At 34.5% G+C, this 17050-nt stretch overlaps 1 protein-coding gene and 1 non-coding gene across 7 annotated transcripts in view; both read right to left on the bottom strand.

The window, feature by feature from the left end:
• Positions 1-17050, bottom strand: part of PPIG (peptidylprolyl isomerase G) — a 52856-nt gene that overhangs the window by 28715 nt on the left and 7091 nt on the right. For 4 of the 6 annotated variants that reach the window (XM_037140676.2, XM_037140677.2, XM_037140678.2 and 1 more), the window contains exons 2-7: positions 11256-11294; positions 10901-10978; positions 10736-10810; positions 10027-10134; positions 9333-9377; positions 5421-5508 (exon numbers count right to left, since the gene is read on the bottom strand). In XM_037140676.2, coding sequence (XP_036996571.2) covers positions 5421-5508; positions 9333-9377; positions 10027-10134; positions 10736-10810; positions 10901-10961 — 377 coding nt within the window. In that variant the 5' untranslated portion in view covers positions 10962-10978; positions 11256-11294. The remainder of the gene's footprint in view (positions 1-5420; positions 5509-9332; positions 9378-10026; positions 10135-10735; positions 10811-10900; positions 10979-11255; positions 11295-17050) is intronic. The other 2 variants (XM_037140679.2, XM_037140680.2) reach the window with 1 other exon arrangement.
• LOC119045856 (U6 spliceosomal RNA) lies at positions 5931-6037 on the bottom strand. The gene has a single exon (XR_005081867.1). It is a non-coding gene; the product is annotated as a U6 spliceosomal RNA (small nuclear RNA).

Raw genomic sequence — 17050 nt, 5'->3', positions numbered from 1 at the left:
TTAAAAAAAAAAAAAAAAAGAATGCTGCTACCTGAGTAGCTAGCTACTAGGACATACTGGTACAATAAACTGAAGATGCACATTGTTTAAATTTATTATTTTAAAAAACTTATCAAAAATGACACTAGAAATTTGAAAGAAGAAGAAACAGAATTTAAGCTAAACTTTGGTTAAAGCACACACAATACTACTAAAAAAATCTAACTAATATGTACATGTATTTCTAAAAGTTCACCTTATTTTAAAAACTAATAACCTAATGTTTTTTTAACTATAATAGCCATACTCGCTTGCTAAAAGCACCTAAAAAATGTAAAAACCTAGATGCATGCCATATGTATTTGTATTATATTGCTTTCAGTACATACATACACACACATATAATTTACATCTAGATATATTCAATCCTCACTACACAGATTCTGTATTTACAAATTCACTTGCTCAGCAGCATTTATTTATAGTCCCTAAAGCAATTTCACAGTACTTCCATGATCATTCTGAAAGTGGTAAAAAAGTATGATGAGGATATGGAAAATGGAGAACTCTTGTACTGTACTGGTGGTAGACACACAAAGTGATACAATCACTGTGGAAAACATTTGGATGGCTTCTCAAAAAGCTAAATGTAAATTACTACCTGATTCAGCAGTTCAGTGTCTAGGTATATATCCAAAATAATTGAAAACAGGGACTCAAACAAATACATGCACGCCAATATTCTAAGCAGCATAATTCATGATAACCAAAAGGTACAAACAATACAATTCCCATCAACAGATGAATATAAACAAAACGTGGTATGTACACATAATGAAGTGATATTCAGCCATAAAAAGCAATGAAGTTTTGATACAAGCTACAATATAGATGCATCCTGAAAATATGCTAAGTGAAATGGATAGGTAATTGTATGATTCCATTTATATAACCAGGATAAGAAAATTCATAAACAGAGGGTAGAAACAGAGGCTGAGGACAAAGGGAAATGGTTAGTCTCCGGGATGATGATAAAAGTTTTGGAAATAGTGGTGATAGTAACACCACTATTTCCAAGACAGTTATAGTTATAGTTGTAATTATATACAGTTATAATTAACTGTAAGCACAGTTATAGTTACAGCACTATAAATATAATACCATTGAATCATACCTTCACCATTGACTAAAATAGCAAAATTTTATATATGTTACCAAGATTTAAAATAATTTTAACTAAACACTGAAGTTGTTTCTGTCCAAACAACAACAGAATACAGGAGGAGTAAAGAGTTATCTAAATACAAGAGTTATCTAAAAATGTAAAGAGGTAAGGAGAAATCAACACGAAGAGGGAAGATTCGAAGAATTCACTTGCAAGATTATATAAAATTAACATAGGGATTGTGGTTAGCACAGGAAGAATTTTACATAAAAAAGAAAAATTAATGATAATCCTCAGTGTTGTTAAAGATCTGGGAAAACTGGCATTTACTGCTAAGTAAAATATATTTCTTTTTTGGAAGTCAATGCAGAAATCAACACAGAAACACTTAAAAATGTGTAAATATTTAAGTGAGTAAACCTCTAGCAATTTATATAATAAAAATATATCAAATAATAGGCACAGTGTTCACTGCAGCAATCTGAAAAAAATCAAACCAAATGTTCAAAACATAGGTTAATTAAATAAAGCACAGTACATTTAAATAGATTAACACGTACTTATTAAAATGTTAATTCATATTTACTGATGTGCAAAGCGATTTATATTATATCCAAAAGTTAATTATAAAGTATGTGCAACACTCTACATACACTGTTATTAGAAAGGTGCTCTGGGGATGGGACTGTTGTCTTCCTTTTATTTGTGTTGTCTAGTTTTTCTACAACAAACATAATAAAGTTGTTTACAATTAAAGACCCATATTCTACAGTGTATAGGGTGGGGCAAAAGTGGGTTTACAGTTGTGGGTACAATTAACAGTTTATTCTTTTATTTTTTTTAAATAATTTTATTGATTATGCTATTACAGTTGTCCCATCTTTTCCCCTTCATTCCCCTTCACCCTGCACACCCTCTCCCACCTAAATTCCCCCCTTCAGTTCATGTCCATGTGTTGTAAGTTCTTTAGCTTCTACATTTCCCGTAATATTCCCCGCCCCCCATCTATTTTCTACCTACCATCTATGCTACTTATTCTCTGTACTTTACCCCTCTCTCCCCTCCCACTCTCCTATTGCTAACCCTACATGTGATCTCCATTTCTGTGGCTCCTGATCTGGTTGTTTACTTAGTTTGCTTTTGTTTTAGGTGTGCCTGTTAATAACTGTGAGTTTGCTGTCCTTTCACTGTTCATGTTTCTTTAACTTCTTTTTCTTAGATAAGTCCCTTTAACATTTCATATAATAAGGGCTTGGTGATGATGAACTCCTTGAATTTGATCTTATCTGAGAAGCACCTTATCTGTCCTTCCATTCTAAATGAAAGTTTTGCTGGATAGAGCAATCTTGGTTGTAGGTCTTTGGATTTCATGACTTGGAATACCTCTTTCCAGCCCCTTCTTGCCTGTAAGGTCTCTTTTGAGAAATCAGCTGACAGTCTGATGGGGACTCCTTTGTAGGTGACTGTCCCTTTAGCTCTTGCTGCTTCTAGGTTTCTCTCCTTCATTTTTTTCTTGGCTAATATAATGATGATGTGCCTTGGTATGTTCCTTCTTGGGTCCAACTTCTTCGGGACTTTCTGAGCTTCCTGTACTTCCTGGAGGTCTATTTCCTTTGCCAGATTGGGGAAGTTCTCCTTTATTATTTGTTCAACTAAGGTTTCCACTCGTGGCTGTTCCTCTTCCCTGTCTGGTACCCCTATAATTCTGATGTTGGAACATTTAAAGATGTCCTGGAGATTCCTAAGCCTCTCCTCATTTTTCTGAATTCTTGTTTCTTCATTCTTTTGTTTGGTTGTTTCTTTCTTCCTTACTTCTGGTCCAGTCCATTGATTTGAGTCCCAGTTTTCTTTTTATCACTACTGGTTCCCTGTGCATTTCCCTTCATTTCACTTAGTGTAGCCTTCATTATTTTTTCATCTAATTTGCGACCAAATTCAACCAATTCTGTGAGCATCCTGATCACCAGTGTTTTGAACTGTGTATCTGATAGGTTGCCTGTTGCATCTATTACATAGTGAGGAGTGGAGCCTTAGATGTTCATCAGGGTGGGACAACCCAGTTGCTAGGTTGTGATGCTGTATGTGGGGGTAGGGTCCAAGAGGAACAATGGTGCTCATGCTCTCTGTAGGATTTCAGTCCCTTCCACTGCTACCCCCAAGCACACTGGGCTGCTCTGGTGATGATTCCTGTGTGGGTGGGCTTGTATACATTCTAGGACCCTGTGGATCTCTCCAGCGAACTCTCCTGCGAGGCTGGGAGTCTCTCCCTGCACCTCAACCCCCACAGGTGTTTTCAACTGGTGTTTTGAGGCTTTATTTCCCTGCGCTGGGACCCTGGGTTTCACAGTCTGCCTTGCTCCCCAATTTCGCCTGGTTCATCTGCGTGTGAAAATGGCACCACCTGGTCAGCCAGCCACCTTGCATGCAGCACGTGGCTTCACAATCACTGCCTTGCTGGGTCTGCCTGCTGCCCTCTTGCGTGCCCAGGGTGCCTTATGTTCCTGGTGCCACTGCTTTTTGTGACGACCCCTCTGCTCAGTTGCCTGACTCCACCCCACCTACTGGTCTGGATGGATGTGTCTATTTTATCTCCTTGATTATCCAACTTCTATACAGTTCAATTTTCTGTCAGTTCTGGTTGTTATTTTGTTCCTAAATTGTTGTCCTTATTTTGGTTGTGCAAGGAGGCACAGTGTGTCTAGCTATGCCTCCATCTTGGCTGGAAGTCTCTTTTATTGTTTATTTTCCATATGAACAACTGAACAACTGTAAACTTGCTCCAAACTGCATACACCAAATAGAGTACTATGCAACTGCAAAAAAAGAGATAGGAATCTACGATCTGATATGGAGTGATTATATCCAGGGTATGTGATTCAGAGAAAGAGCAAAATTATATATAATATGCTATATACTGAGTTAGAAAAAAGTGAAAAATTAAAAAAAAACATGCATCTGTGCTTATGCTTGTGAAAAGAAATATAGGAAGATAAAGCAGAAACTAATGAGGTTGGTTACTAGTATTGATAGGTAGAAATGGGGTGAAAAAATGGGAAAATGGGAATGGAGTGAAGAATTAGGTGAGAGTGATACTTTAAGAGAATTCTTTTTGTTTTGACCTTTGGAATCATGTTAATATTTTATAAACTTAAAATAAGTAAAAAAAGAAAACAACATGGTGAAAGGAAGAGTAAACTGAAATAGAATAAGAAGGAAATGAATCTAACATGTTTTGAGTCACAAAACCACATAAAATTCACAGCAAAAAATAATAATCCAAGTAACTATTATCATGGTATTATAACTACATACTCTGTCTAAAGACAAAAATAGCTATAAATTAATAGTGAACTCTAGTTAACAGGTTACTTTTCAATGATACAGGATGGCATTTTTGGTTTTGAAATTCAGCAAATGAGTAGTAATTCTGAAGATAATGGCAGCCAGGTTTTTCACTGTTGAAGAAGAGTCAGAAATATAAAATAGAATACACTACAATATGCTATGCTGACAGATTAAATTCTTCTAATACCAGGGAAATTTAAGGCTCTTGAAAGGAGGAGCAAATCTCTACCCACAGGACACAATAAAAAAATATATGCATTGCTGACAAGAGCCTTAATCACAAATTTTTTATAGTCAGAATTGGAAAACAGCAGTATTGACTTTGGGGTTACAAATACGTTTTAGTGAGTAGACAAATTCGCAAATACAGAATCTTTAAATAATGAGGACTGTTGTATTTTAACTCTCTGTAATTAACTAATTAGGAAGAGACACTGGAAATACCCTGTCTCTTATTAAATTTACCACCTATAGATAACTCTTTCCTGAATCAATTAGTGAGAAAGATGGTGATTTTCCTACTATAGGATTCTTTTTACATTTATGAATTGACATTCTACTATGAAACAGCTTCTGCTTTTCCCATTACTCATTCATTTTTTATATCTATATGGAATCCTAGATTTGTTTTATTTGATAGTCTGATACTACCATTATTTGATGGTCAAACTGTTCCAATATGGCCAATGGGAATGCCACCCCTTCAAGCTGGCCCCTGTGTCTCCCTGACAAGTTTTCATCATTGAAAACTTTAGCAGTACAGTTCAACTCCCCTTTCAACAACATTCCCTTCTTCAATTTTTTGTTCTCCTTTCTTTAAAAATTTTCTCCCTTATGGATCCCTCCTCTATTTATCAGGGATCAAAGGCAGGCACATAGAGAAAGACACACCAAAAGAATATTTTAAGCTGTCTGATCATAAAAAACTTACATGAAAAACTGTGAACCATTTGTATCCTTTCCTCTGTTGGCCATTGACAAGAGAAATTCCTTGTTGTGTTTGACTGCAAAACTCTCATCTAGAGAGAAGCAAAGTTTTCAGTTACATAACAGGCATAAACTATCCCCCCCAACTATTTTCACTCCTCTTCATATCTTGTGTTCATATCATGTACTCTAGTTAAGAGACAAACAAAATTTAGATAAAACTGAGGTTAAAAGAAGAATCAAATATTAACCAATTCCTTTCCCCAACTTTTCTGATTAAAATATTTCTAATTTTCAATCCCTTGCTATAAAATTGAAATAGTCTATCAATCCCCTTTCTTTCCATTTACAATTGTCCTTCATTTTTTTTTTTAAGAAAAAAAGAATACAACTTTTTTTTGCTTTTTTTAAACAAAAAGTGAAACTCCCCTACAAAGCAAGAAAAAGAATTCAGGTAGCATTCTTTTATATTTCATTTCATTTCTTTCTTTTCTTTACTTTTTGAAGGAGAATTAAAACTACAGAGTGTTTCACAAATTTGCATGTCATCCTTGCACAGGGGTGATGCTAATGTTCTCTGTACCATTCCAATTTTAGTACATGTGCTACCAAAGAGAGCACCATTTATTTAATCTCTGGACACAAAAGGGCACATATTATTCTAAGCACAGAGAGGTACTCATTAAATTAATCTCTGCCACAGCATCACTTATTGCAGAGAGCAGTTTGAATTCTCCTCTTGATTAGCATAAGAACTAAGCAAGTGCAAACTGAAACAAAATCCACTGAATCCCAAAGGTTTATAGTCTTTCAAGTGATCTTCATATCAGTAAAAAATTCCAGTGAGAAAACTTAAAATTTGGGAAAAACTATAGCTAAATTTTAGAATATCAAAGTTTAAAAAAATCATCATATAAAAATGGACCCACTAAAAATGTAGTTACTAAGAAATACTGTTCAATCTCCTTTAGTAAAGGTCAAGATTATTCAATATTCATTTATGATAAAAACTCAACAAAGTGGGTATAGAGGGAACATACCTCAATACGATAAAAGCCATGTGTGACAAACCCATAGCTAACATCATACTCAATGGTAAAAAAGCTGAAAGCTTTCCCTCTAAGATCAGGAACAAGACAAGGAGCCCCACTATTGCCACTTTTATTCAACATAGTATTGGAGGTGCTGGCCGCAGCAATTAGGCAAGAAAACAAAAGGCATCCAAATTGGTACAGAAGTAAAACACAATTTGCAAATGACATGACACTATATATAGAAAAGCCTAAGGCTCCACCATAAAACAAAACCAAACAAAACTATTAGAACTAATAAATATATTCAGTAAAGCTGAAGATAAAAAAACATGTACATTAAAATCTACTCTGTTCCTATACACTAATAATGACTTAATAGAAAGAACATTTTAAAAATAATCCCCTTTACAATTGCTTCAAAAAGCACAGAATACACTGGAATAAATTGAGCTAGGGAGGTGAAAGGCCTGTACTTGGAAAACTGTAAAACACTTATGAAAGAAATCAAACATGAAACAAATAAGTAGAAAAATATACTGTGCTCATGTATCCGAAGAATTAACATTGTTAAAATGTCTCCTGCCCAAAGCAATATACAGATTCAATGGGAAATACCAATAGTATTTTTTAAAAAGATTTCATTTAAAGGGGGTGCGGAGCAAGGGAGAAAGAGGAGAGAAACATCAGTGTGTGGCTGTTTCTTGAGCTCCCCCTGTTGAGGACCTGTCCTACAATCCAGGCATGTGCCCTGACTGGGAATGGAAGCCTTTGATTTGCAGGCTAGCACTCAATTCACTGAGCCACCCCAGCAAGGGTGATTTTTTTTTTTTTACAGAACTAAAACAAATAATCCTAAAATTTGTATGGAATCAGAAAAGACTCAAGCAGCCAAAGTAACAGTGAGAAAGAAAAATAAAACTGGATTATCATGCCCCCCAATTTCAAACAAAGCTATAGTAATTAAAACAGTATGGGTCTGGCACAAAACAGACACATAGATAGGTGGAACAAAAGAGTCTGGAAATAAACCCAAGCTTAAATGGCCAATTAATGTACAGCATAAGGAATATAGTCAATAACACTGTAATAACTTGGAATGGTGACAAATGGTTACTAGATTCAATGTAGTGATCATTTCTCAAGATTTTTAGATAAAGCTTTTTTTTTTTTAGATTTTATTTACTTATCTTTAGAGGGGAAGGGAAGGAGAGAGGGAGAGAAATATCAATGTATGGTTGCCTCTCATGTGTCCCCTGCTGGGAACTGGCCTGCAAATCAGGAATGTGCCCTGACTGGGAATCGAACCACAATACTCTGGTTCGCAGGACATTTCTAAAGATTTTTAAATGTCAAAACACTATGTTGTACACTTGAAATTAATATAATATGGTATGTCAACTACATTTCACTTTAAAAATGTTTAAATTGCTTAAAAAAAAAACAAATTAAAAAAGGATTAAGATCAACCTATGGGAGTTCCTGTCCTAACATTATAATTCTGAGTTTATTATAGACAAAGAGACAGAAATACACAATGAGAAAGATGAGTCTTCAATAAATGGTGATGGAAAAACTAAACAAATAAAGCAAAAAAGGAAACTATATCACTTAAACAATATAGAAAAATGAACTCAATGAATTAATGACTTAAATTTAAGACCAGAAACCACAAAACTCCCCAAAGAAAAACACAGGTTGTAAATTCTGTGCCATTGGTCATAGCAGTATTTTTTTTGGATGTGTCCTCAATCAAGGGTAATAAAAGCAAAAATAAATAAAATTATGTCAAAGTAAAAAGTTTTGCATTAAAAAAGGAAACAGAACAAAAAAGCAGCCTACCATTCAGTGAAAAATATCTGCAAATCAATTATTTGACAGTCAATATCCAATATATGTGAAGAACTCATATAACTTAGTGCATACATACACACACACAACCCCCCCTCCAAACAATCGAGTACCAAAAGGGCAGAGGACCTAAACTGACATTATTCTAAGACATACAGATGGCCAACAGACACATGAAAAGATGCTCAACATCACTAATCATCAGGGAAATATAAAACAAAACTACAATGAGATATCACATCACATGTGTCTGAATGGTTAGTATCAAAAACACAACAAAACAAAAAAGTAACAATTGGCAAGGATGATAAGTACAGTAAAGGGAACTCTTGTGTACTGTTGGTGGGAATGTAAATTGGTACAACCACTATGAAAAAATATGGAGGTTCCTCAAAAAATAGAACTACCATAAAATACAGTAATTCCATTTCTGGTATATATATCCTAAGAAAACAAAAACACTAATTCAACATAGAGGTCCATATATGCACCCCAATGTTGACTGCAGCATTATTTACAATAACCAAAATATGGAAGCAACCTAAGTGTTCATTGATAGACAAATGGATAAAGAAGATACTACTGAGCTCCTTCCCTGCTACCCCAGAGTTGAGTGGGGGCAGAGTCTTGAGTGCATTAAAGATTCAGCTCTACCCGTAACCCATTTCCACGGCTACAGAATGCACTGCTGTTGGGAGGTGCAATGGATGTTAATATTGCTTTACAAGAGGTGCTGAAGATTGCCCTACAATATAGAGACATTTTGAGGGTTGCCAGATAGGAGTAGGGTTGCGGGGATGGGTGAAAAAGGTAAAGGGATTAAGAAGTACAAATTGGTTGCTACAGAACTGCCATGGGGATGTGAAGTACACGATAGGGAACATAGTCAATTATACTCTTCTAACTATCACTGGGGTATACACCTGAAACTCATATAATATTGTATTTCAACTGTAATTAAAAAACAAATAATAATTAAATGGCAAAAACAAAGAAACAAACCCCACAATTTAAAATAAAAGAAAAACTTTTACCTTCAAAAAATCCTCCATAAATAGATTCCCCTCCTCGTCCATTTCCTAGAAATGAAAAACATAGACTCTCAGAACTCTCAAGACAGTAATCTCCTTGGAGGTGCTACCTAAACAAAATGTTTCTTAGAAAGTTAGTGCGCTGGTTACTTTGAATCAATAATACTCAAAGGTTCACAGCAAATCATAAAGTCAATACTGACAAGATCTCAAATTATATATTTTCCTTATGACAGAATAGTAAGAATATGACCAAGTCTACTAAGATATGTGAAAAACTAACAGATTCTAATGATGATGATTATTCAGCTTTTTTAACACAAATCACATTTTTCAAAGTGTCTTTAAAATAGAATTTCAATGTTTTTATAATAAAAAAGTATAGTAAAAACTATATTGCAGTTAAGGATTACTAGTTGTGACAAAAACACATGCACTGATAGGTTCCTAAAAGATAAATGCAGTATTTTATTTTTTTATATGGAAGCAAATTTCTGAAATTAATTCATGAATCAAAGGTGAAATTCTTTCCTGTGCTTCCTTTTTTTATCTATTTCTATGAGTACTTCTAATTGTCAGAGCAAAAACTAAGTGGGATGAGAAGAAAACTGAATAGTACCTTTAAAACTTGTCTAACTTTGAGATCTATACTTAACAAAGAATAGAGAGTTTTCTTTTTTGGGAACCAAAGTCTTACCTTCACTGAAGTCACCACCCTGAACCATAAAATCTTTAACAACTCTGTGAAAGAGACAACTCTTATAGTGTAATGGCTTCTGAGTTGATTTGCCTGTCCCCTTTTCACCTATAAATAAGGAAAATTAGTAGGACATTTAGAAGAAAACCACAGAAGTATATTAAAGCGTAATTAATAATGAAAACTTTCACCCTCTAAAATATACCTCTCTTAAACCATACATACTTTTTAAAACTATAGAAATTTCACTTTCCTTGGGAATTTTTAAAAACAATTTTATTTATTTATTTATTTATTTTTAGAGAGAGTAAGGGAGGGAGAGAGGGAAAGAAACAGCAATGTGTGGCTGCCTCTCACATGGCCCCCACTGGGGACCTGGCCTGCAACCTAGGCATGTGCCCTGACTGGGAATCAAATAGGCAACTCTTGGGTTCGCAGCCTGCACTCAATTCACTGAGCTATACCAGCAAGGGCTCCTCAGGAATTTTTTTTTAAATTTCTTTAAAAAATCACATGTTTTCCTGTAAAGTGTAGAAATCAATGCCAAATAAAATCCCAATACGACTAATATTTCTAAGAATTACTTAGATATCCTAGTCAATGTTGCATACCCTGCATGTTAAGAGAAAAAAGGTACGTGCAGAACTTCTCTTTGTATGTCTAAATAAAAATGGGACTACTATTAGGGCAATTGAAAATGTCAACAAACCTGTACAAAGACAACGAAAGTTCTCGCATGTTTTGGGGCACACATCAGAAAATAATTCAAATACAACTCTTCCAGCTTTAAGAAAAAAAAGAGGTAGTTGATTTAAACTTTCTTACTATTTTAAAATATCTATAAATGTTCAATGAAAAAAATTAATCTTCTCACCTGGTTGATTATTAATGGCGATGTCAAAAAAACATCGTGGACGCTGAACTTTTATTCCCATGGCTCCAATATTTCAACCTATGAGTAAAATACACTTTCAGGCAAAAAGACAAAGATTTTTCACAAATGCCTGGAAAATATATTCTGTGAAGCATAAACTAGAAATGTAGTTTGAATTTATTTTGACATTTACTTCCATAGCATAAGTCATATACATTTTATGAGGCAAATAAAAAAGACATAAAAGGCTTACCTATTATGTGGTATAATTCCTATTTTAACAACCAAATATAGTCACCCCAAACAAAAAATTGTATTAAGTCTGCATGACTAGTAAATTCTACAAACAAATTACCTTTAAACAGAGAAAAATCAAAGACAAAGTGATCCAAACCTGGAAAACAAAAACATGAATTTTGATTAAAATGGTGGTTTAAAAAAAATCACATTCAAATCCATAAAAAAATTACCAAAAATAAATCATCAAGGAAGAAATGGGGATATTTTAACAATATGTGATAGATTTATATTTTGAGTAAAATGCACATTAAGTTTTACATATGGTATTTTCTGATCATGAACAACAGCCTTTACTGAGAGTGTAGACACAAAAAAATACCAGTAAGTGATATATTGTATGTAACAGTTTTATGTACACAGTAGATCCCTATTATTTAACAGACATTCTTTTGATAAAGCATTCATTTTAAGGACTTAAAACATTTGAATTATAATATTTGGTGTGAAATGACACAGTAAGGTTAAGGCAGCAGAAACAAAGTACTTAGTGTAAATAGTATACAAAATGAATTATAAACATGTCAGTTAAACCTGCTCAGAACAGAGACTAACTGAAAGGTATATGTTTTTCTGAAAATTATAATATCTAAGTTGGTAGTTAAGCAGGCAGTGAAAGATCTATATTCTCTACTCTGAATAGATTCCTCCCTTTTCCAATTTTTAACTGAAATTTTTATTCAAGACAATTTTCAAGTCAGACAGAGCTATAGGAAACAATGCAGAGATACAGTGTGCAGTTTACTCAGTTTCCTCCACTTGTAACATTTTACAAAATTGTAGGATAATAGCAAAGACAAATACTGTATGATCTCACTTAAATGTGGTACCTAAAAAAAAGTAAAAGACATTTATATATATATGGAAATACACACAATGAAATATTATTCAGCCGCAATAAAAGAAAATCTTGCCAAAGGCTCTTTCAGTGACTGAGCCTAACAGTCAGGCAGTAGGTAGGCAGAGCTATAGCTCTGGGTGCCTTAAACCTTTTGCTGACCTGCCCCAAGGGCTCCGTGCTGATAGAGGCTGACCTTGTTGTGCAGCCTGGCTCTCCAGTGTGCACCTAGGCCCAGCAGAGACAGCCACAAACTGGATTACTTTAGCTCTAAACAGGTAGCCTAGGATAACTCACAGCCACTATCTGATACTGATCCGCACTAAAATCTCACCCTAAAGGCCCCAGAACCAAAACACTCAGTGGTGGGCTTCAACCACATTAGAACAAGACGCAATTAACTCCACAAGTAGCACACCCAAAGGAAGATAGATCTTGGCAAGAAACTTACCCTTCTGGGGCAAATTCCGCTTCATGGGGTCAGACCCAGCACAGCAGCTTGTATACTGTGGTTGGGATCAATGATCACTGTCAGCACCCTGAGGAACAACCCCGACATAAAGGTAGGCCAACAGCAATCAAGACTCTACAAAAGTAAGGCTCATGTAGCCCACACAAGGGACATTCCTGGAGCACCTAGCTTGGGTGATCAGAGAGACAGGACTAATGAGCTCCATAGGACACCTACTATATAAGGCCACTACACCAAGACTGGGAGACATAACAGATCTACCTGATATATAGAAATATATAGAAACAAATACAGAGAGGCAGCAAAAATGGGGAGAAAAAAACTAAATTAAATTGAAGCAAGCAATCTACCAGATTCAGAGTTCAAAATGATGTTTGTAAGGATCCTTAAGAAACTTAGGAAAAGAATGGATGAACTCAGAGAATGTCAACAAAGCAACAGTAAGCATAAAAAAGGGACATAAAAAAAGAAACCATAAAAAAGAACCAGTCAGAAACGAAGAACACAGTATCTGAAATGAAGAAATCAACTACAGATTAGATGAAGCAAAGGACTGAATCAGCAATCTGAAAGACAAGGTAGTGGAACACCCAATCACGGCAGCAAAAAGGAAAAAAAAAATTTTTAGAAATAAGGCTTGCCTAAAGGACCTCTAGGACAAAATCCATATCATTACCAGGAAAAAGAGCAAAAGACTGAAAACCTATTTGAAGAAATAATGGCTGAAAACTTCACTAATTTAAAGAAAAAGCCATACAAGTCCATGAAGTGCAGAAAGCCCCAAACAAGACAAACCCGAAGAGACTCACACCAAGACACATCATAATTAAAATAGCAAAGGTTAAAAGTAGAGAGAAACTTAAAAGCAAGTGAAAGTTAGTTACCTACAAGGGAGCTCCCATAGGACTATCAGTTGATTTCTGAATAGAAACATTTCATTCCAGAAGGAATTTGCATGAGATATTCAAAGTAATGAAAAGCAAGGACCTGCAACCAAGACTACTCCACCCAACAAGACTACTATTTAAAAATGAAGGAGAAATAAAGAGCTTCCCAGACAAAAAGCTAAAGGAGTTCATCACCACCAAACCTGTATTAGAAATGTTAAAGAAACTTAAGAAAAGGGAGAAAAAAGTGTAATACAAAGAATAAAATAGCAATAGAGACATGTTCTTATCAATAATCACTTAAAAATGCAAATTATTAAATAGTCCAATCAAAAGACATATGGTAGCTGAATAGATAAGAAAGCAAGGCCTATATAGCATACGATGTCTACGAGAGACCCACCTCAAAATAAAAGACACACAAAGACTGAAAGTAAAGGGATAAAAAAGGATATTTCATGCACATAAAAATGAATAGCCCTGGCTGATATGGCTCAGCAGAATGAGTGCTGGCATGAGAACCAAATGGTCACTGGTTCAATTCCCGGTCAGAGCATGTGCCTTAATTGGGGGCTGAGAGGTAAACCATTGATGTTTCTCTCATACACTGATGTCTCTCTACCTCTTTCTTTCTCTCTTCCATTCTCTCTAAAAATGAATAAATATCTTTTTAAAAAATGAAAATAAAGTCATAGGCCTAATGGCCAATAGGCCGTAAGAGTCCAAAGGACATTACATAATGATAAAGGAATCAATCCAACAAGAGAATATAACCCTTGCATTTATACACCCAACATAGAAGAGTTCAACAGTAATACAGTTGGGGACTTTTCTTTTAATAGGGGATTTTAATACCGCATGGACGTTAATGGATACATCCTCCAGACACTAAGTATCAAGGAAACAGTGGTCTTAAGTGGCACACTAGACCGGATAGATTTGATATTTTCAGAGCATTTCACCAAAAATCAGCAGAATAAACATGATTTCAAATGCACATGGAATATACTCCAGGATAAACCACCTTAGGACACAAAACGAGTATCAGTAAATTCTTAAGGATTGAAATCATACCAAATATCTTCCCTAAATGCAATGATATGAAAGTAGAAATCAATTACAAGGGAAAAAACAAAAAACACAAACAAGTGGAGACTAAATAACATGTAACTAAACAATGAATAGGTTGACAATGAGATCAAGAAAGAAATCAAGAGACCTTGAGACAAAAGAAAATGAATACACCACCCCAAATCTATGGGACACAGTGAAACTAACCCTAAGAGCAAAATTTATAGCAATATAAGCATACCTCAAGAAACATGAAAAAATCTCAAACAATCTAACCGTACACCTGAAGGAATTAAAGAGAGTAGAAGAAGGGAAAAATAAAGATCAGAGTGGAAATAAAAGAGCCTAATAAAATAGTATAAAAGGTCAGTGAAACCAAGAGCCAGTTTTTGAAAAGATAAACAAGACTGATAAACCTTTACTCAAACTCACCAAGAAAAAGAGATCCAAATAAATAAAATTGGAAATGAAAGATAAGTGACAACTGACACCATAGAAATATGCAGGACTATCAGAAGACATTACAAACAACTATATGCCCACGTATAGTTGCATAATCTGGAAGTAATGGATAAATTCCTAGAATCATACAATCCTCCAAAACTGAATCAAGAACAGAAAATCTTAACAGATGAATTACAAGCAATAAAATCGAGGCACAAATCAAGAAACTTCCAACAAATAAAACCATTGGACCAGGTGGCTCCACAAGTGAACCTTACCAAACATCCAAAGAACACCACCTATCCTTCACAAACTATAAAAAAAAAATTTCAAGAATAGGGAAAACTCTCAAGCTCATTTTATGAGGCCAGCATTATCCTAGTTTCAAAACCAGATAAAGAAATGCAGAGAAAGAAAGTTATAGGCTAACATTCTTGATGAACACAGATGCAAATATCCCCAACAAAGAAATTAGCAAATGGAATTCACCAATACATTAAAAAGATCACACACTATGATCAAGTGGGATTTATTCCTAGGATGAAAAGGTGGTATGATATCCTTAAATCAATTAAAGTGATATACTATATAAACAAAATGAAGGATAAAAATCATATGATCATATCAATATATGAAAAAAAGCATTTAATAAAATTCAGCACTCACTTATGATGACTCTAAGCAAAATGGGAATAGAGGAAACATATCTCAACATAGAAGTCATTCATACTACCACATCCATACAAACTCACAGCTAACATCATAATCAATGAGGCAAACTAAAAGTGTTTCCTGTAAGATCAGGACTTTCACCACTCTAATTCAACACAGTAGCAGAAGTCTTAGCCACAGCCACCAGACAAGAAGAAATAAAAATCATCCAAACTGTAAAGGAAGTAAAACTGTCACTATTGCAGATGATAGAATACTATATGGAGAACCCTAGAGACTCCACCAAAAAAACTACTAGAATTGGTAAATGAATTCAGTAAAGTAGCAGGATAGAAAATTAGTAACTAGAAATCAGTGGCACTTCTATACACCAATAATGAACTATGAAGAACAATAAACTAAGAAAACAATCCCATGTACAGTTGCAACAACAATGAAAAAAATTAGGTAACTAAGAATAAATTTAACCATGGAGGTAAAAGACCACTACTCAGAAAATTATAAGATACTGAAGAAAGAAGCTGAGGAAGATACAAGTGGAAGCATATACCATGTTCATGGATAAGAAGAATTAACATCATTAAAATGTCCATATTACCCAAAGCAATCTAAGATTCAATGTGATTCCTATCCAGATCCAAATAATTCTGTGGCATTATTTCACAGAACTGGAACAAATATTCCAAAAACTTATATGGAACCACAAAAGACCCTGAACATTCACAGAAATCTTGAGAAAGAATAAAGCTGCAAGTATCACTCTACCTGATATCAAACTATACTGCACGTACACAGTGATCAAAACAGCATGGTACTAGTATAAAAACAGTCATGTAAATCAGTGGACAGAATAGAGAGGCCAGATTCATGCCTTTATAGTCAATTAATATTTGAAAAAGGAGACAAAAATATACAATGGGGTAAAGACTGTCAATTCAAATATAGTGTGGGGAAATTTGGACAAATACATGGAAAAAAAAAAGAAAAGAAAAAAGAAACTAGACCACCTCCTTACACCATATACAAGAATAAACTCAAAATGAATTTAAGACTTAAATGTAAAATACAAAACCAGAAATCTCCTAGAAGAGAACATAAGCAGTAAAATCCTAGACATTTCTCATAGTAGTATTTTCTCTAACATATCCTTAGGCAAGGGAAACAAAACAAAATAAAAAAAATGGTACTATGTCAAACTAAAAAGTTTTTGCACAGCAAAGGAAACCATCAACAAAACAAAAAGACAATCAACTGAATGGAAGAAGATATTCACCGATGCTAGGTCTGATAGGGGTTCATATTTAAAATTTATAAAGAATCCATACACTCAACACCAAGAAAACAAACAACCCAATTTTAAAAATAGACAATAGACCCAAATAGGGACTTCTCTAAAGAGGACATATAGATAGATGGACAATAGACATACTAAAAAATGTTCAACATCACTAATCATCAGAGAAATGCAA

The sequence above is a fragment of the Artibeus jamaicensis genome, unplaced genomic scaffold (genome assembly GCF_021234435.1).
Source record: "Artibeus jamaicensis isolate MK-2021 breed Jamaican fruit bat unplaced genomic scaffold, CSHL_Jam_final contig_391, whole genome shotgun sequence".
NCBI lineage: Eukaryota > Metazoa > Chordata > Mammalia > Chiroptera > Phyllostomidae > Artibeus > Artibeus jamaicensis.
The sequence above is the reverse complement of the archived record's forward strand: the minus strand, read 5'-3'. Positions and strand labels throughout refer to the sequence as shown.